At 36.3% G+C, this 20,905-nt stretch overlaps 1 protein-coding gene and 1 long non-coding RNA gene across 4 annotated transcripts in view; one reads left to right on the forward strand and one right to left on the reverse strand.

Moving 5' to 3' along the window:
• The window catches only part of LOC121316006 (sorting nexin-9-like), a 118,796-nt gene extending 103,997 nt beyond the window's left edge, over positions 1 to 14,799 (reverse strand). For all 3 annotated transcript variants that reach the window (XM_041250680.1, XM_041250679.1, XM_041250678.1), the window contains exon 1: positions 14,685 to 14,799. In XM_041250680.1, coding sequence (XP_041106614.1) covers positions 14,685 to 14,696 — 12 coding nt within the window. In that variant the 5' untranslated portion in view covers positions 14,697 to 14,799. The remainder of the gene's footprint in view (positions 1 to 14,684) is intronic.
• Positions 14,800 to 14,843: 44 nt separating this feature from the next.
• LOC121316008 lies at positions 14,844 to 20,525 on the forward strand. The gene is made up of 3 exons (XR_005950353.1): positions 14,844 to 14,916; positions 18,537 to 18,599; positions 20,369 to 20,525. It is a non-coding gene; the product is annotated as an uncharacterized LOC121316008 (long non-coding RNA).
• Positions 20,526 to 20,905: the final 380 nt, after the last annotated feature.

The raw sequence follows: 20,905 nt of genomic DNA on the forward strand, positions 1-20,905 counted from the left end.
GAGTTGATTCCAGACCCTCACAATTCTCTGTGTAAAAAAGTGTCTCCTATTTTCTGTTCTGAATGCCCCTTTTTCTAAACTCCATTTGTGACCCCTGGTCCTTGTTTCTTTTTTCAGGCTGAAAAAGTCCCTTGCGTCGACACTGTCAATACCTTTTAGAATTTTGAATGCTTGAATTAGGTCGCCACGTAGTCTTCTTTGTTCAAGACTGAACAGATTCAATTCTTTTAGCCTGTTTGCATATGACATGCCTTTTAAGCCCGGAAAAATTCTGGTCGCTCTTCTTTGCACTTTTTCTAGAGCAGCAATATCTTTTTTATAGCGAGGTGACCAGAACTGCACACAATATTCAAGATGAGGTCTTACAAGTGCATTGTACAGTTTTAACATTACTTCCCTTGATTTAAATTCAACACTTTTCACAATGTATCCGAGTATCTTGTTAGCCTTTTTTATAGCTTCCCCACATTGCCTAGATGAAGACATTTCTGAGTCAACAAAAACTCCTAGGTCTTTTTCATAGATTCCTTCTCCAATTTCAATATCTCCCATATGATATTTATAATGTACATTTTTATTTCCTGCGTGCAGTACCTTACACTTTTCTTTTCTCTATCCAGCTCAAAGCGTATGAAGTATCATTTCATGTTTAGTCGGGCATAATGCGTAGGCTCACAGAAGTTTTTATTTTATTTATTTATTTAAGTGTCCTTTCCAAGGCTCGTTCTCCTGCAGTCTTGGATGTAGCTGAATTTAGAAAATAGCTCAGCTGATGTGGAGAGAGTAAGTGAGACACTCAGGGTGCGAGAAGCAGCATGGCTTAAATTTGGAAAGGCAGTGTGTGGTGTATTTTTTTCAGAATTCAAACAAAGTGATGCCGCCATTTTCTGGAGCAGACATTTCCACGTATGCATGGAATTTGCTTTCCAGTGTATACCGTTTTTCTTTTTCTACCCATGTAGCATGAAAAGTAGTTCACTAACATTAACTAATTGCTTTGAAAGCTTAACTATCCACGCTATTTGCAAAGCGTGAAATGTGTACGTGGTGAGCATCAGGTTACTTAACAGTACGTGCGTGCGTGGGTGTGTGTATAGCTTATACTACACTGCCTTTAAGCAGACTGCTTTGCATATACATGTAGCCTAATTTAGTATTAACAAACAGACATATTTGATATAATGTATTGTATTTTCTTAATATAATCCTCTTTTTATGCACTTGTAGTCCAAAATTCTGGTGTCAAATCTAAAAAGAAGATACAAAAGTGAAAACGAAGGGCTCTACCAATAGAATACGTGACTGATGCTCGATATAAGGTTGCTTGCTCACTCTGTCACTCCCCTTTTGTTGTTTCCTGCTTCCCATCGTTTTTCTTGCCACTACTGATGCAGCTCAGTAGTAATGAGTGCCCCGAAAATCGAATTCCCAATCATGGAACAGGCATATGACATTATGACAAAAAATAAGCACAGACCATTTTTAAATAACTGACGTCTTATTTTATTTTCAATGGCCCATTTTGAAAACTTAAAATCGGAGGGTCAGATGAAATTGAGAGCTGAGGGCTTGTGGTAACTGAAGCAGAAGCAAATGGAGCCTGCACTGCGGGGACAAAGCGTTGACTGACAAGTCTGGATCTCTGTTGTGCCTTTTGAGGGGGAAAAACACACTTGGCTGATATGGAATAGTAGTACGAAATAAATAAAGCAGCACTATCGCTTCCTACTCCAATGAGCAATCCTTTTTTAAAACAGCTTTCAGGAGTATGTAGATGGGCTGGAGAATCATCCTGAGTTCCGATGCGTTTAGAGCCACGGAGAACTATGGCAGCGGGCACAGCTGGATAAGCAGAGGTTGAAGCAGCAGTATTTTGTCAGATGGAGGAAAAGTGGGATGAGCGGATTTGTTTGAAAGTTTTTTCGGTGGATTATTTGTTGGTGGAAGACCGACAGGAGGAGAGAAATTCTTCATCCGAGTCAGATGAAAACAAAGGCTGACTTAGGTGAGTAGTAATTTTAACCTGATTGAAAACAAAGGTTTGTTTTAAGGTTGGTTCTGCAAGTCTGCATGGTAACTAGTAACTGAAAAGCAAGATGAGAATTAGGAAGCTGGATATGGTTTATATCGGGTGACTGACAGGTAATTCAGTGTTGACTGACAGATGTTTTAGCGGGATAACACAGGGGAGGAGTCCCTGCTCCAGACCCTGAAATACATCAGGGTTCTACCTAAATTGCACAAGGAGCCAGTGCAAGGAGGCCAACTGTAGCAGCAGCAGCATTCTGAATGAGTATGGTTTGGAATACCAGAAAAACAGGGCATTGCAATAATCAATCCTAAATGACACAAAGACATGCTCTAGTCTTTTAGCGTCAGGTAAGAGACAATAGGTCTGTGATTTGCAATATTTTTCAGATGAGAAGATGATGATTTAGTAATGTTTCTAAAGTCTCAAAATGAAAGATATGACATCCACATTTCTCATTTCTAGTTTGAATTCTGAAGCTTGACAATGGTGATTTATCCTCCCCAATTGAGACAAACAAACCTATAGGCTACTTGCACATTATACTTCCGCATTTAGCTTCAAGATGTATCTCCAGCTACCTCTTTGACTAATACTTATAATAAACTTTATTTTATATAGCGCCTTTAAACGCAACATTTCAAAGCCCTTTACAAATGAATAAAATAGAAAATAAAAACAGTCATAAAAATGCCTTTCTATAAAAGTAGGTCTTCAAGCTAGATTTAAAAGCATGAAGAGTGGCAGAATCCGTGATCTCTTTAGGAATGGTGTTCTAAAGTTTTTGTTGCTGTATTTATTTATTTTTGTTTCAGTTAGCATGTGTTACTTCTTTTCTGTTGTTATTTCTATGTGGCGCAATCTGCAGGCCATTGAACACTCTCCCACATGCAATCAAAGATTCTGAAATGCTGACATTTAAAAAAAGTTTACCTTTATTTTTAAATTAGCATCCCAGCCTACTTAATTATGCATTTGTTGAACTTTTATATGTGCTGCGTTTTTAATATGCAAAGTCTGCTGTGATTATGTATGTGTGTGTTGTTATGTTTTATATTGTAAAGCGCTTTGAGATGTGCTACAAAAATTGCATTATATAAAATAAATATTATTTCATGCTGGGACAAATATCCGAATATTCAAAAAAAATATGTATTTTTTACAGTATTCAAATACATAAATCAGATGTTCGAATTCGCTAGAAATGACAAAAATACCTTGCACTTACTTTCTGTCACCAGAAATTGCACAACAGGTTAAAAAATGGCAAATAAAGTCTATTTAAACATTTTAGACAGCAAAAAGTAAACCAGATTATGCACGCGCACACATGGTGATCTCTATGGTCATAATCGCATGGGACAGAATAAAGGCAAACATGTCATTCTGAAATGCGTCGCTTAAACAGTTCCCAACTTGATGGAAATGTTATGTAGTGATTCTTATGTAGATTGTATATATTACATATTTTTTGTTGTCGCTTTCGGTTATGTGGAATCTAATAAACATGAACCAAAACAGTGAGTTTTTTACCCTTCATTTTTACAACGCCATTTCCACATTTGAAGTGTTTAAAGTTACATTTCAATTTTCGTTTGCTAGTTCAACTACAAAAAGGCACCACATGTAAACCTCATGTTATTATTTTATGAAAACGTGTCTATGTCCAAGGTTTACTGTGAAGAAACGGCAATGGCAAGGAATGGAAAAAAAAAAAGTGTGGTAACCAGCGGTGTACCACAGGGATCAGTATTAGGTCCTCTGCTATTCCTAATCTACATTAATGATTTAGATTCTGGTATAGTAAGCAAACTTGTTAAATTTGCAGACGACACAAAAGTAGGAGGAGTGGCAAACACTGTTGCAGCAGCAAAGGTCATTCAAAATGATCTAGACAAGATTCAGAACTGGGCAGATACATGGCAAATGACATTTAATAGAGAAAAGTGTAAGGTACTGCACGCAGGAAATAAAAATGTACATTATAAATATCATATGGGAGATATTGAAATTGGAGAAGGAATCTATGAAAAAGACCTAGGAGTTTTTGTTGACTCAGAAATGTCTTCATCTAGGCAATGTGGGGAAGCTATAAAAAAGGCTAACAAGATACTCGGATACATTGTGAAAAGTGTTGAATTTAAATCAAGGGAAGTAATGTTAAAACTGTACAATGCACTTGTAAGACCTCATCTTGAATATTGTGTGCAGTTCTGGTCACCTCGCTATAAAAAAGATATTGCTGCTCTAGAAAGAGTGCAAAGAAGAGCGACCAGAATTATTCCGGGCTTAAAAGGCATGTCATATGCAGACAGGCTAAAAGAATTGAATCTGTTCAGTCTTGAACAAAGAAGACTACGTGGCGACCTAATTCAAGCATTCAAAATTCTAAAAGGTATTGACAGTGTCGACGCAAGGGACTTTTTCAGCCTGAAAAAAGAAACAAGGACCAGGGGTCACAAATGGAGTTTAGAAAAAGGGGCATTCAGAACAGAAAATAGGAGACACTTTTTTACACAGAGAATTGTGAGGGTCTGGAATCAACTCCCCAGTAATGTTGTTGAAGCTGACACCCTGGGATCCTTCAAGAAGCTGCTTGATGAGATTTTGGGATCAATAAGCTACTAACAACCAAACGAGCAAGATGGGCCGAATGGCCTCCTCTCGTTTGTAAACTTTCTTATGTTCTTATGTTCTTATGTTCTTATGTTTTTTGTGCTGGCACAAGGCGACAGCTCCGGATTCGTGTTAGCCATCTGGTGATCTACAAACACAGACAGTTATAACAGACATGAACAAACAAACAAAACACTCACGAATATATTTTACACAGCTTTCTCCCACGGTCCTTCCAGTCTCTATTATCAAAACCAAGTGAAGGAAAAGATTTACGATTCTCTGTCTCCTTTATGCTTTCATGCATGACCCCCTGGTAAATGAGTGCAGATGTCTACTGTCTGCAACTACTACGTCGTTTCCCTTCCAGGTCATTACGTTCCTGCATCAGCCTTCTTCTAGACTGACCAACTTCCCAGCCTGGGGAACAAACTGTCCATCCAGCCCATCCAAAGACTTCCCCTTTCGTTACTTAGCACCCTCACAGGTCGGGAGGGAGATTTACAAGCAAAACTCATTGTATTTGTGTCACAATGACTTATAAAGTCATTTTTTTTTAGCATTGTAACAAGTTGTACATTTCTGACATGGAAAGAAACCATTTATAACTAACCCAGTTTAAATTTTTAGCTGTGTCTTTAAAATAATTGGCTTTAACAAGAATGTCCTGCATATTTCTGCCTCTATAGTGTGTAAAAAGGGGCATAGATTGAAATATTTTGCTATAATAACATCAATTGATAAGAAATGCAAGTGTTGATTAATAATATTTTTAATATCATGACTGTGTAGTACAAATCATGCAACAAAGGAAGATAATTCTTTGTTTTTCTTATTCATGAGGATTTATATCTATGTTTTGAACTTCAAAGAGAGCTTCATCTAGCTAATCCCTTGGGTAATTCCTAGATAGAAATTGGTCATACATTTTGCCAGCTTCAGCGTCATAATCTTCAGATTTAAAATAAACTTGTTTAATTGCAAAAATTGACTTTTGGAGTGGTACGAAGTAAGCTAGAAGCATGCAGAATACTTTTTATCAGTCAATTTAGTATACAAGGTAGTATATAAAAGATCCCTTATCAAGACATACAGTGGTATCGAGAAAACTAACCTTGTATCGTATTCCAAACAGAAATTAAACCGTTAAATAAGCAACAAAGCTTTAAGTTCTAGATCGGTGCTGGACCATAACAGGAAAATATCATCAATATACTGTTTCCACATGATGATGTTATCTATGAAAGGATTATGTCCTAATATTGGATGGATTGGATGAGATGCAAATGAAGCTCCCATTGCTGTGCCCTGAATTTGTAGATAAAAATCTCTCAAAACAAAAAGTCATTTTTAGTGAGAACCATATGTGCCACCTCAGGTAAAAATGCAGTTGGTCTCTGGATGTCACTTCTATCAAGATAGAATTTAACAGCATCAAGGCCACCACATTGTAGAATATGCAAGGTATAAACCAAGACGGGTCGTGTGGTTCCCATTAATTAAAAGCACATTTTAAATTAAGACAAACCCAGAAAGTTATTGTGTATACATCTGCAGTATAATATTGTCCCACATTTAATTTAATTTAATTTCATGTAATTTATTGTTTTCATGACTGACAGGAGTACATTATTGCTAGTTTTAAACTCATCTTCAGCAGAGAGGTTAACACTTCTACTCTTAAAATACCTATTTAGTACAGCTCTCAGCGTTTTAAAACTTGAGGCTGAATACTGGTCGCCAGTTGAACTTTTTGCACTGGCAGAAAATACTCTCTAATGTTTTGGGGATTTTTTGACTTATTCCTTCAAATGAATGTCCATATTTTTTTCTTTAAGCCAGTCTTTAAGTACATTAACAGCCCATGCTGTCATTTTTTTGTGTTTTTTGGATATCAATGAGGTATAGCACAGTCTGTGTTGCTTTGGGATTTTTTAGACAACAAAAAAGTGATATAGTGCAAAAAGTTTTCAGTGCAAACAATTTAGTCGCATGACGAACCTCAGTCTTAGTGTTTGCACTGAGCACTTTTTGCACTACATCACTTTTTTTGCCTGTTCTATAAATAAGACTTTTTTTTTTTTGCATAATTTAGATTTTGTAGTGGTTTTTTATCGTCACTCTTCAAATAGAATTGTGTGGATCATTTTGGACTTTACTTCAAAAATAGGAAAGAGATTAGTTTTAAAGTTAAATAAATAAATACAAGTTTTTTAAAAAAAAGTGTTAAACCTACTACTACTCACTATCTGTCGACCTGTTTTCCTTTCCAGAATTTTTGGAGGCTTTAGGAAAAGGGAACTTTTTCAGTCGTGCTGATCATAATTTCTAGGTAAAATTAAGTTCTCGGTTTGCTTGCCATCCCTTTCAGGAAATGCATTGCACTAGACCATTTCAGGTCAGCAGTATCTTCTGGGTCAAAGCATATTACTGACTACAAAGCATGTTAGTCAACTAAGGAAGCAGCTGGTTGGTTACTGACAGGAAAGGGATGGGGTGCATAATTTCAATCTCTGGGTGAAATGACCTTAAAAGTGCAATACTATGGGAAAGCAAGACATAGATTTCTTAGTACCAGATATCATGTTTGCAAAAACACAGATTTGTTTCAAAACTACACATTTGACATGTGTACTGTATAGGAAATTAAAGTGCATGGCATGGAAAGTGTATGGACTTATTTTGTTACTAACGTTAACTAATATAAAATAGCGTAGTACCTATATGCAGTTGGTGCATGTAATACAAAACACATTTCATTTAAGAATTTGATATTGGCACCCATGAATCAATTTTTTAAAAGCTCCTGTAAAACTTTACCCAAGCAACAAAGGCTCACCACAATGGATTAAACCACTTTTTATCAATGTTGTGCAACAATGTGGCCACAAAATACAACATGTACCAACAAAAACCCCAGGTAAGCACTTCACACTACTGAATTATTAACTGTTTTTTGTTTTTCTCGAAATTTTCAGAAGGCCTATATCCGTTTGCCTGTTCCTTGTTCAAACAGTATTTCCAGTTTGCTGTATTACATCTAGTGTAGGAATTGGAGGCTTTAGGGGAAGGGAACTTTTTCAGTAACTGTATGAATGTGTCCTGGGACTGAATGGCAGAGGTGGTCAAGATTAAGATATACTCACCCATCTAGAAGGTCAGTGAAGAGAACTCTTATGGCTTACTACCATCAACTGAGCTGGCTCAGGTTTGCCACGTACACTCATCAACATCAAAACAGATACAGACAACAGCAAGAGGAAGTTGATTGTTACTCGGACAACAACCCAAAAATATCTTTGACAAAACACAGAGACAGAGGTTTCCAAAATACAAGCTGACTTTTTCTGACACTATTGTCAGAAAAAAATTACAAACTTAACCTGTGATCACATTTTCATATGGATCAATAGGAAATGTTGTGGGTACCACTATCTAGAAAAACAAATAATTACAATAAAGTTGCTAAAATGAAAGGTTTCCTTCATGAGGCAAATAGACTTTTGCTTAAAAGTAACATGTTTTCATACCTGCATACAGCGCTTGTTTAATTATATGCACGGCCTCAACAATTAGGTGCCTATACAATTTGAAAAATAAAGCTGCACGTTTACGGAAGTTTAATCAATTTAAACGTATAGGCTTTATTTGTAGAAGTGTATCATCAGAAGTGGCGTGATGTGAATAGTGTTACCAGACATCCCAGGAAAACTGCGATTGTCCTAGTTTTCAGCTTTAGTTTTTTGTTCTGGACTGAAACATTAACCTTCTTAAATCGTCCCAGTTTTGCTTTTACTTTCACATTTTTTCTAAATACAAAATAGTAACAGTGTGCTTAGCAAATTAACAGTAGAGTAATTTATTAGGTTGCGTTAGCGGCATCTGAAATAAAATAAACAAACAATCTTATGTATTATGTGCTAATTAATTCTGGTTGTGTGCATATTACACATGTAAATGATAACAGCTGATCTTTTTTTCTATTTTATCCAAAGCGACTTACAGAAATTAAACAAAATAACACTATATAAAAGATATTTAATTGAAAAATAAAATTAAAAAATAAATAAAATAGATACAAAAGATAAAAGGCAGATGGAAAGACAAAGAAAATGTAGAATTACAAACAATTAAAATGCACAACTAACTAACTAATAAAATAACATAACACCTGAGAACAGCCCAAAACAGCCAGTGTCCTTTCCTGATGTCCTGCATGACTGCCGCACACGCTGCCTCTCACACCAGCAGAGAAGATGAATCCATGGCAATCTTTAGTCAGAGGCAGCAGAAACAGTTGTGTGACGGTCACAAGTGAAAACAATCTTCTAATCTGATTGACACCAAGCCAGTTCAGGTCCAAGTTATGTTAAGTGTAAGCACAATATTGTCTGTGTGTGGTTCCAGAGAGCAGTGGACTCCGATAGGGTGCTTGGAGACAGAGTGTTGTCTCCCTTCTTCCCTGCCTGCCTGCGCAGAACGCTACACTGGTGTCAGATGTGGAATGCAGGTATCTCGGCATGTACTCATCGGACTGTAGCCCTGTCAGCAAGTCTGGGACGGACTTGAGGCTGGCAGGGGAGAATGTAGCCTGCATGGGAGAAGTCAGCAGCAGGGCTGGTAGGTAATCACATACGCTCTTTTAGACAGCGGTGTCGGCACTATGCTTTAGTGCGAGAGGTCTTGTGCCCGCCCTGTGCCTGTGTGTGGATTGCCTCACCCTGTGTGATGCGCCTGCCTGCGTTAACTGAGATCTCTACATTACTATCCTTATATATTCTTTTAAAAACTTAATATCAATTCATTTACCAAGCTTCAACTTTTACAGCCTAAAAAATACTGCTAAACCAAAAAGACAACTTAAAGTTTAAACACAAGCATTTTTGTAACAGTACTCCTCGCAAATGCCATATACTGTTGTGTACAATTCAGGTAGATATAATTCTTATTTAATGTTTAACAGGACAAGAGTGACAAGCAGCTTCTTGAAGGATCCCAGGGTGTCAGCTTCAACAACATTACTGGGGAGCTGGTTGCAGGCTCTCACAATTCTCTGGTAAAAAAGTGCCTCCTGTTTTCTGTTCCAAGTGCCCCTTTGTCTAATCTCCATTTGTGACCCCTGGTCCTTGTTTCTTTTTTCAGGTCAAAAAAGTCCCTTGGGTTGATATTGTCAACAGAATTATGAATTAGAATTTGAATGCTTGAATCAGGTCGCCGCATAGTGTTCTTTGTTCAATTCTTTTAGCCTGTCTGCATATGCTGTACCTTTTAAACCCGGAATAATTCTGGGCACTCTTCTTTGCACTCTTTCTAGAGCAGCAACATCTTTTTTGTAGTGAGGCGACCAGAACTGAAAACAATATTCTAGATGAGGTCTTACTAATGCATTGTACATCTTGTTGGCCTTTTTTTTATAGCTGCCCCACATTGTCTAGATGAAGATATTTTTGAGTCAACATAAACTCCTAGGTCTTTTTCATAGATTCCTTCTTCAATTTCAGTATCTCCCATATGATATTTATAATGCTCATTTTTATTGCCTACGTGCAGTACCTTAAACTTGTCTCTATTAAATGTCATTTGCCATGTGTTTGTCCAGTTCTGAATCTTGAATGACCTTTGCTGCTGCAGCAGTGTTTGCCACTCCTCCTATTTTTGTGCCATCTGCAAATTTAACAAGTTTGCTTATTATACCAGAATCTAAGTCAATGTAGATTTGGAATAGCAGAGGACCTAATACTGATCCCTGTGGTACTCCACTGGTTACCTTGCTCCATTCTGAGGTTTCTCCTCTAATCAGTACTTTCTGTCATCTACATGTTAACCACCTCCTAATCCATGTACATGCATTTCCTTGAATCCCTACTGCGTTCAGTTTGAGAATTAATCTTTTATGCAGGACTTTGTCAAAAGCTTTCTGGAAATCTAAATAAACCATGTCATATGCTTTGCAATTATCGATGTTGCATTGAAACCATTGCATACAGAGCTTCCCGATTTGTAGATGACTGAGGTTTGTACCGCTCCATGTAGATACGCGTGAGGCCCACAATGCAAATCGGATTGGACAGTGGAGTACAAATACTGTCACAAATCACAATGTGGAAACTATTTCAAGGTGTGAAGTTTATTTTATAGACCAAAAGTAAAATTAAATAACTGTAAAAACATTGTGATTTTTTTTAAGATAACAGCCAATGACCTAACAGGATATTAAGTTTATTCACAGTCTATAAAATGCTAATTGAATCCTGGTCATGGAGAATATCAGCTCTGGTTTTGTTATAATGTTAACCACGGTTTCACCCACGCTAAAAATGAACAAATAATAGGTAGATATTTATTAATTTATCAAAATTCTGACGATGATAAAAGATATAAATAAATAAAAAAAACAGGTGCAGCTATAACTTTACCATGTCCCAAGTAATGGCTTCCTTGTTTTATCAGTAAAAATAACAGATGAAATACAATCTTGAGGTGCATTAATGTAACTGTTTTCTTTTTATAATAGATTATTATTACTACCTTGCGTACTTCTCTTGTGTAACTAGTGAAACGTGTGCTTTAACTGTATATATATTGCACAATGAAACTGTAACTTACACACATAGCTAATGTCACTGTTTAACAAAACAAACACAGCGTGTTTTTTTGTTTTTTTAATCTTAGTTGAGATCCCTTATTCTGTTAGTACTTCTAAGTTAATTTCTTTGAAATTATACAGCATTTAACATTGCAGTGAAAAGGCAGGGTAGGAGCTGACATATTTATTAACAAACCAGTTAGTGTAACACTTTGCTGAAACTTTAAATTTAGAGGTACCATACTGAAATTAGCTTTCACTTATTTTCAAAATAGCTTGGTTGTGGTTGTAACCTTATAATTTATAAGGTCGTACAATGCAGGAATCGGCACTAATGTAGCACACGTTACTTTTTTTTTGTTTTGTTGCTTTGTAGATGTGTATGATTTGTTGGTTACCGAAATCTCAGTCAACAACTAAAGACAGATCAGAGGATAATTTCTTACCACTTAATTTACACCAATGAAACATAACCTGGCTAACCATACTGATGGAATAGCAAATGCTTAGATGGATGGATGCATTCTTGCAAACGTAAGGATAAAACTAAATACACTGACAAGGAATTGCATTAGTTCCATTACTTAGTTCAGCACAAGGTGGTTTCAATAAATACTTTCTGATTTAAATATAGGCCTACTATGTGATAGTTTGGGCTATTCAATCTATTTAAAACAGTAGGTAGGTGTTTATTTTTTACATTATTATTATTACATATAATTGTTCGTTGAATAAACCGCTACTGAATAATTATATTATATTATATATATTATAATAAATTATATTATAATAATAATTTTGCGACATACTTTCCAGGCAGGTAGCCAATCCTCACTACTACCTTAAAAGGTTAACTTCTAGCCCCGACTAATGCTACAAAGCTTAGGCTGCATGTGTCAAAGCAGTAACATACCAAACAAACTGGTTATTCACGTTGGAGTAGTTCTGGGTCATTTGAACTAAAACATAAACATTCACTTGAATTGCTCATATTCTTGCACTACTGCAACCCAGGTGGTTTAGGACCATGGTGAGTGGCTGCTGGCACCCACTTTGGACCCACAGGGTGACCAAGGACAAGCGGTGCACTTAAAGAAAAAAAAATTGAGCAAATTCTAAAGATGTTTGTTGCTTTACATCAGCAACAAATACAGTTGTTTCAACAACTATACACTAACTCTGAACTGCTTCCAGTGCCGGAGCGAGAGTTGCTGCCGCCAGAACCAGATTTGCTACCATCTCCGGAGGCAGAGGGAGAAGCACCGCTGTCTCCGGAGGCGGAGGGAGAAGCACCGCTGTCTCCGGAGGCGGAGGGAGAAGCACCGCTGTCTCCGGAGGCGGAGGGAGAAGCACCGCTGTCTCCGGAGGCGGAGGGAGAAGCACCGCTGTCTCCGGAGGCGGAGGAGCCAACATCTACAGAGCAAGGGAGGAAGTGAAGAGACCATCACTCGTGCACAACAATCCGGCGCCTGTGAATTGGATCCATCGACCCAGTCTGTAACCATAAATGTGAACTGCTCTACTGTTTTATTATTCAAACTCTAATGAGTATATTCTGGTGCCTAAATCATTTTAAAGATGGTCTTCATAACTCAAGATAACACTTTTTTGTATACAGATTATACAAGCCAATACTGTGCAAATGCAACTTATCCAAAAAACAGTGATGTTATGGTGTCAAATAACACTTATTTTCAAAAATTTTAAAATGTTATAATAAATAAATAAATAAATGAATAAATACCCATTTGTTTGCTCTCTACAGCAAAGGACGCTTAGTTTGAAAAACTTGGAAAAAAATGTCATCCTCATACATTTCTTCCCCATAACAGTGATTTACTTATTGGTAATCTGACTCAGGCCGCTATCATAAAATGCATAAATCTTATTTTTACTTTTGGCTATACAACAAATGTAGTTTCTAGGATGTCATGAATTCTGTTAACCAAGTTTTATGACATGTATAATGATTTGCCACACAGGGTCCTATACAGGCCTTCATTTCAGAAGGGTGTTCCATAATTTGGTTTATTTGGCATTTCCCATGCCCATACTCTTTATTAACCTACTGGGTAATATTCTTATAACAACACTTTAAATTACTGTCATTCTACATTTAATTTTTAACAATTGTATCAACTCTTAACCAAATCCTTAAAACCCTATTTTTTTTCCTAAATTGTTCTTTAGTAATGTAGTTTCCAGACTTGGCCCCCTCCTAAACAAATTAATTATATAGGGAGTAATTAAGAGAAATTAAGCCCTGTGGAGTTTTTTGTTTGTTTGTTTGTTTTTTGGTTTCTGTGTGCATGTGTTTTTCTAAAGCATTAAATTACAAGAATTAAAACGAAAAAACAGTAACACACTTGTCAAGGTCTGAAAGTAAGGGAAGGAGAGACATTTTATACAGGAAGACTGCTGATGTTCAAATTCAAATACCACATAGAAGCAAGGAGTCCCTTCGATTTTGAAAAGAGAATATGAATAGCAGGTCTGTAAACAGAAAAAATAGGGAGGATCCCTGTGGCAAGAGTTTAAAAAAACTTCATTCGTTTTACAGTACGTAAATTAATAAATACTGATAATGCTTTAACTGGGTAACTACCAAAAACATTATCAATGTATACATTTGTTATAAAATATATTAAGTAGTCGCATCGTTGAAGCAGATTTCGTACAATTTCCGCACCAGACTCCGTTCTGACTACTACGAGTAGATTGTATCCAGCTGCATAAAGCTGGCCCGTTAAAGCGCCATAGCACCAGGAACTAGCTGTCTGCAGAGGTACACGGCATTCAAGACTAGTTTTAATTTGAACACTATCGATACACCTCCACATTTAATATGGCTATGCAACTGTACAGGTTTGGATTGCAATTCAGATTAAACTGGCATTGAAACTTACACCAGCCTCGGGAACTACCCACCGTTTTCTTTTTTGTATTTACTTATTTTTTTCGCTTAAAGTGTTACTTTGGCTAATTTTCGTTCTACAAAAGACTTGGTCATTTAGTAGACTGCCAACCGTGTAATCATGAATACGATTATGTATTGATTGATTTATTTAATTAATTATTTTTTGTCTAACGAACCTTGATACATTTCTAGCGCTTCCCTTTTAAACTACAAGTCCCAGAATCCTTTGCTTATGACCCGCAGTCGACAGGAAACCTAAGTCACAAGACTCATTTAGAATAAAATGATCATAACATGTATAAAAAAATAACAAAGGCAGCATATTTTGATGTCAGTGTCATATATTATGTATCTGTTAGTAACGCTAAAATCGAAGGTTCGTTATAAGTGTTTAAAGTTGAATGAGCAGTTTTCCTTTTCAGTACAGACGGTATTTTTCTCTTCAGCTTTTTATTTTAGACAATCGTATATTCACATAAAAAAGAACGGAGATACTATTACAACTTAAACAAACAAACAATTAAACGGATTCGTACCTTATTGGTCATTATTGTGGCATCTACAAATAGTTCCTTTGAAGTTTTTAATCAGTTCCTCAGGCTCAATCCGACATTCCTTGTAGCCTCTCACAACCGAGTCACTTCTTGGGAGTGCTCGTGAACTAATTTAATACATCACTAAATACAGGACTGCCCTTTGACCTGGAAAAAAAAAAACTATTTCTGTCACACTATTCCCACTTCAGAGCGACTCTAGCGATGATTTACGGTAAAACTAAACTGCCTTTCGTCTACAACGATTTTGTTTAGAATAAACAAAACGGAAATATTTTGGACGCATACCAAGATATTTTATATAACAAGTCATATTGCTTTTCCAAATACATTTAAACGGTTTTTTATATTTTAGATGGTTGTATTCGCAAACGCATTTTTTTTAATTATTGATGTTAAAGTAAACGGTGACGCATGTAATTTTGTACATAAGCCATTGCTGTTATTGATATAGTCTATGTATTGATGCATATAACTTACATTTCCCGTTAAAACTGAACTACATTACAAATACTGCAGTTTTATTGACACAGTACCTAAAGCCGGTCACAGTTGTTGTGACTATTATTTGACTGTATATTTGGTAATTAATGTATTAAATGTGTCAAACAGGTTTTTAAAATAAATTTAAAAAAACTATTAATAGCTGACTGGATATAACAATTTGTAAATTGTAATCATTACATATGTGACGTTACGCAAGTCATAAGGAGTGTAAATTAAAAAAAAAAAAAAAAAGCTTAAATTGCATAAAGGCTTTTTATGAGTGAAGTGAACGTTGGGAAAATTGGCATAATGTTTCTAAAACATTGTGTTACATAAATTACTTAACTTAATAGATACATACAATGCAGAGCCGTAACTAGGGTTGGAGCGGGGCAGCCGACCAGGCCACAAAGCCGTGGGGCACAAAAAGTACTTAAATGCATTACCACTCGAGTAATAATTTTGTTCTGCTGTTATCAATGTTTCACTTGTAAGATGTCAGCGCCCCCTAACATAGGGTGCGTCCACGATACTTTTTCTCCGCCTGCGTAGCACACAGGGTCTGCGCCTGACGTCACCGGTCTACGCAGACTGCGCTCGGACGGGTTTGGGAGGTTTCCCAGCGCAGTCGACTGACTGATTTTCTGATTGCAGAAAAGTATAGTTTTTTTTTTTTTTTTTCACTGTTCCCATAAAGTTCCATCTTAACTAGACTGGTAAATAAATTATGCAAAGACTTATTTCAGTAACCCCATGACCATCTTTTATTATGAATCTGTTTAATAAATTATGTACATCAGTTTTATATAAAGGATATTCCATGCCAAAATTATAAATACATACAGGGATACATAAATAAATAAATATACATACAGCAATAAATACACAAATGTCGGAATAAACAAAGACATGGACATTTATTTATTTATTCCTGCATTTATTTTTAATTTTGGTATGGAATATCGTCCGTAGTTTTCCTAGTCTCGTTTGAAAATTAAACGCAAAAGCATAATTTTACCGGTATTTGTTATTCACAATACAATAGTTGTAATTTATACAAGCTCTTTTTCTGTGTTATTCATACCAGCATTCTAGGTAGCGCGACCAGGATTACTAATACTGCATGTGGTTCTCTACGCCCCTCTTGCACAGGTGGCGCTCTTCGTTTTGAAGGCGGATCTGTTGCATCGCAGCACATTTTCACGGGTGCGTTCACGTAGATCATTCTGCGCAGATTCTGTGCAGAATCTGACGATTTAACCAATGATCATCTAAGAATGATCTCAGTGAACGCACCTATTGGCTCAACTGGTCAAATTCTGCACATAATCTGCGCAGACTGGCCCAACGGATGCGTGACCACTGTTGTCAGATCCGACTGCGGTCACGCATGTTGCAAAACTTGGACAGGGTATGCGCGCAGGCCCGTGTCATTTGACGTAGGACCTGCGCAGACTCTCAAAAGTCTGACGACATGATTGCACCCATAGTCTGAAGAACGCATGCGCCTCTGCACCAGAAAAGGGAATGCGTCAATTCCTTAGAACGGTCTTAACGACCACCAACCTGGTTTCACACAAACCAACAGGGTGGCAAGTTAGTTGTTATTATGGCATGTCTGTTTCGTTCGTTTCACCTGGGGTTTGCATTGCTTATTTATTAGCTCCAGCAGCTTTCAGCACCAGCACCAGTACTGTTTCATATTAACACGTATTAAGTACCTACATAATGAAGTTAAACCAAAAACATTACGATAGGATAGTCAACAAGTAAGAAATTAATGTATAAGAAAATGCAAATAAATAAACGACCCTTAAAATTCACGACCCTGAAATGCAGGATGTTAAATGTGGTACCAGAAATTATTTATTCGAATAAAACTCACCACAAATGACCCCACCCCCGTTGCTATTTTTAAAAGCAGAATTACAAAACAAATTTATTTGATGATTACGTAGCTCTTATATTGCTTTAAAATATGTATGTATACAGAAACACAAAATCTAGTTATTTTTAATGACCTTTTTTTGTGGTTGCTAAAATCATACAGTAGTTTTTATTGTTTGCGTAGATACTGCTAAAATTCCACAAATGCCTGCACTTGATCAAGTTTTAATTTGATCAGAAAAAATAAAACAGTTTAATCGTCCTCATTATAAGCACATAGCTTGATAACCGCCTTAGCTTTTACTGTGGCGTCAAAAAGAAAAAAAAAAAAAAATGACCATATTAAATATGATTGCCTGTCCCGGGCCCTAAAATTCATCTACTATTGCATCAATTATACTGTAGTATTTTTCGTATGTATGATTGCAGTCAAACTATTTTACATGTATTGTTTATAAATTTAAATACTCCTTGTTGTATCACATCTAAAGGACCTTAGGTTATTGAAGAATAAGCAACGTATGTACATGTGTTATGCTTTTATTAAACTCTGGACTCGAGCCAGTTAATCCTGATTCTGCCCACTCACGAAATTAATGCTGTATTCTGGGTTTCCACGTGTTTAAGGAAAATAGCAGTTATGTCTTAGGGACTTTCCGTAAGGCGAGTTTGAATATTTCCGGTTTGACAGCGAGTGGTGCTGACTGTAAATATAAAAGCAGTTCATGGTTACAAATTAACTAAAATTTACTTTTAAAAAAGAAAACACCACCAGTGTATAAGGAGAAAAGGTAATGAGACGAGCTTGTTTATTTTTTGCTGAAAGTAACTAATATTATGACACCAATTAAAAGTCTAACGTGTTATATTACCTCGATATTGACAAAAGTGACATTGTTACAGTAATAACAATGTCACACCATTTATAGGGCACACATAAAATCTGTCATGCTAGATTTTTTAATACACATTTTCTGAAAGACTGCAGAAATAAGGTACATTGCATATTTAATTTTTCCATTCTGCAAAAAAAAAAAAAAAAAAAAAAGACAAATTCAATTAGGTGCCAGATGTGTCCACTTGCTCAAAAAGGGTTCAGAACCTGGTGCAATACTATTCAGTTACACAAGTATGCAAAATAGCAGTAAACTATTAAATGATATTTTCATTACCAAAATGTGTACTGTAAGGCACTATATCAAAACAAATATAGCCTACATACAACATCAACTGTTTATTTCATTTTCATGGTTTTTTTTTGGGGGGGGGGGGTATGTATTGTAAAGTTCTCTGCAGAAAATCCTGAACTATAAACTTATATTTCTTCTGTTCTTTAGGTTATCAATGAAGATTGAAAGATTCTACCTGTGAAATAAAATTTTGAGGCAGTATAAAAATTGCTTGTGGACAATTCATGTTAACTTCTTTTTTTTTTTTTTTTTTTTTTTAATATAAATGTAGAAAGCATGCAACTGTTTCCTGTACCTCAGGAAGGGCTTGGACAAAATGGGCTATTCCATTATGGTCAGTTTTCATTGTATTCTCATTATCTTTTCTTATGTACACATGATTTAAAATGTATTATTATTATTATTATTATTATTATTATTATTATTATTATTATCCTGTCTTATTTGTAATAATATATTCATTACTGCAATATTTAGTGATTTATTTGTATTATACTGTCCTCTCGTATTATATATACTGCTATACATATCACTTCCTCTCTGCACTTTACAAGGTGGCTGCATCTCATCCTCACTCTCACTGTCACCTGCCTCCGCTTAGTAGGTAGGGTCTAATACAATCGTCCTCATTACTGCAGATATTGTCAAACTCGCTGTGTCTTGACATTTGACCCATAAAACATGTGGGGTAGCATGTTAAAACTGCAAACAAAATACAAATTCTACAGTCAATAAATAGTATAATTATCTTAAAAAGGACCTTGCTTACAACATAGGCCTACTCGTATCTACCAAAGACAGATGGGGCTTTCGTTAGTAAAAGATAAAAAATGTAATTCCAACAAAAACTATGAAACAGTACAAAAACCAGATGAAAACATATTGCAGAATAATTTTAAAAACTAATAAAATAATATCATATATCTTTTTGTAGCATAATCCAAAAGAATAAATCCACTAAACGACATTACAGAAAATCAAGTGTACAATGCTGAACTGTATTCATAAAACTTGCGCAGCTAAGAGACAGATTTGCTCTTAACATACTACAAAATATTTATACAATTAGCTTAACTGCATTCAAAAATATTTATAATCATTATATACTATACACTTAGCTTTAAGGAAATAATTTTTTTTATCTTGATTATCAGCTTATCAATGAACATAAAGAATGATTCAGTACAACCCACATTGAAAGTATTTGCAATGCTCGGGAAATGGCATTGCAAACAGATAAAAATGTGAGTGTCTTTATTTTGCAAAATGTCACCATTTATAGGTGCCTTATGGGAAAAATCTCCTGAGACAGATATGGTACTTAGCCTGCAACTACAATTTTTGTATTGTCCTGTGATAGAATGATTCTTGGTGATAAATCTCCCTCCCAACCTGTGAAGGCACTGTGTAAAGGGAACAGAGTGCCCTGGACTGGATGTCCAGATAATTCATTCCCATGGTTAGGCGGAAGTTGGCCATCTATCAAAGAGGCAGAGCTACGGTACACAAAATCATCGACCTAGAAGGGAAACGACGTGGCAGCCGTGGATTGGAGCAGTGATTGCAAGTCATTTATGACCCCCTCCTCACTATACCTGTATACGTGGCAAGTTTCAAGCCTCACAAACATTCCTTTACCAAGGCCCCTCACATTCCTATACATCTGTTATCTCTGAGATTCTCCTATCCCCCCATACAACCAAGCACAGCAAAATAGAGAACCACCTTCACAAATGCCCTTAAATGGTCGTATTTGCTCTACTTTAAGTCAATCTGCAATTTATTGAGGCAGACCCTGCATTCCAAGATACCCCACCTAAGCTCTGTGCTCAATATCTCTCCATTGAAAGTACTATACATTCCAAATATTCTAACAATATGAGTATGGACTATTACATTTCCTTACAGTCCTGAACTCAAAACCCAAAATACCACTCACAGCTTCTTTGTTCAATTTGTAACAGAAAAAGGGCATGATTGACGGTATATAAGGGGACGAAGTGATCTGTTCCTTTGTTATGGTTAATGCTGATCTGGAAGGAGAACCCATATTGCTATCTTGAGTGTTTTGTTGTGTCTAAAATACTTGTTTGTTGTTATTAGATGGCTAACACAATCCGGAGGTGTTGCTACAGGCCAGCACAAAACCCGGACAACACTGCACTTGAGTCACGATTAAGGAACTCAAGTCGACCCAAGGGACTTTTTCAGCCTGAAAAAAGAAACAAGGACCAGGGGTCACAAATGGAGTTTAGACAAAGGGGCATTCAGAACAGAAAATATGAGGCACTTTTTTACACAGAGAATTGTGAGGGTCTGGAATCAACTCCCCAGTTATGTTGTTGAAGCTGACACCCTGGGATCCTTCAAGAAGCTGCTTGATGAGATTTTGGGATCAATAAGCTACTAACAACCAAACGAGCAAGATGGGCCGAATGGCCTCCTCTCGTTTGTAAACTTTCTTATGTTCTTATTGTATTTGCACCACGAGCACTACAGCACTCACTACGGACTTGTGATCGTATTTGTGTTTATTGTTGGTGATTATATCAGGACCGTTATTTCAGGTCTGAACCCGTGGATTAAACAGCAATACACCACGCTGTGTATTGCTTGTTATCATTTATTGTTTACTATTGT

This window comes from Polyodon spathula, chromosome 5, assembly GCF_017654505.1.
Source record: "Polyodon spathula isolate WHYD16114869_AA chromosome 5, ASM1765450v1, whole genome shotgun sequence".
NCBI classification, from domain to species: Eukaryota; Metazoa; Chordata; class Actinopteri; order Acipenseriformes; family Polyodontidae; genus Polyodon; species Polyodon spathula.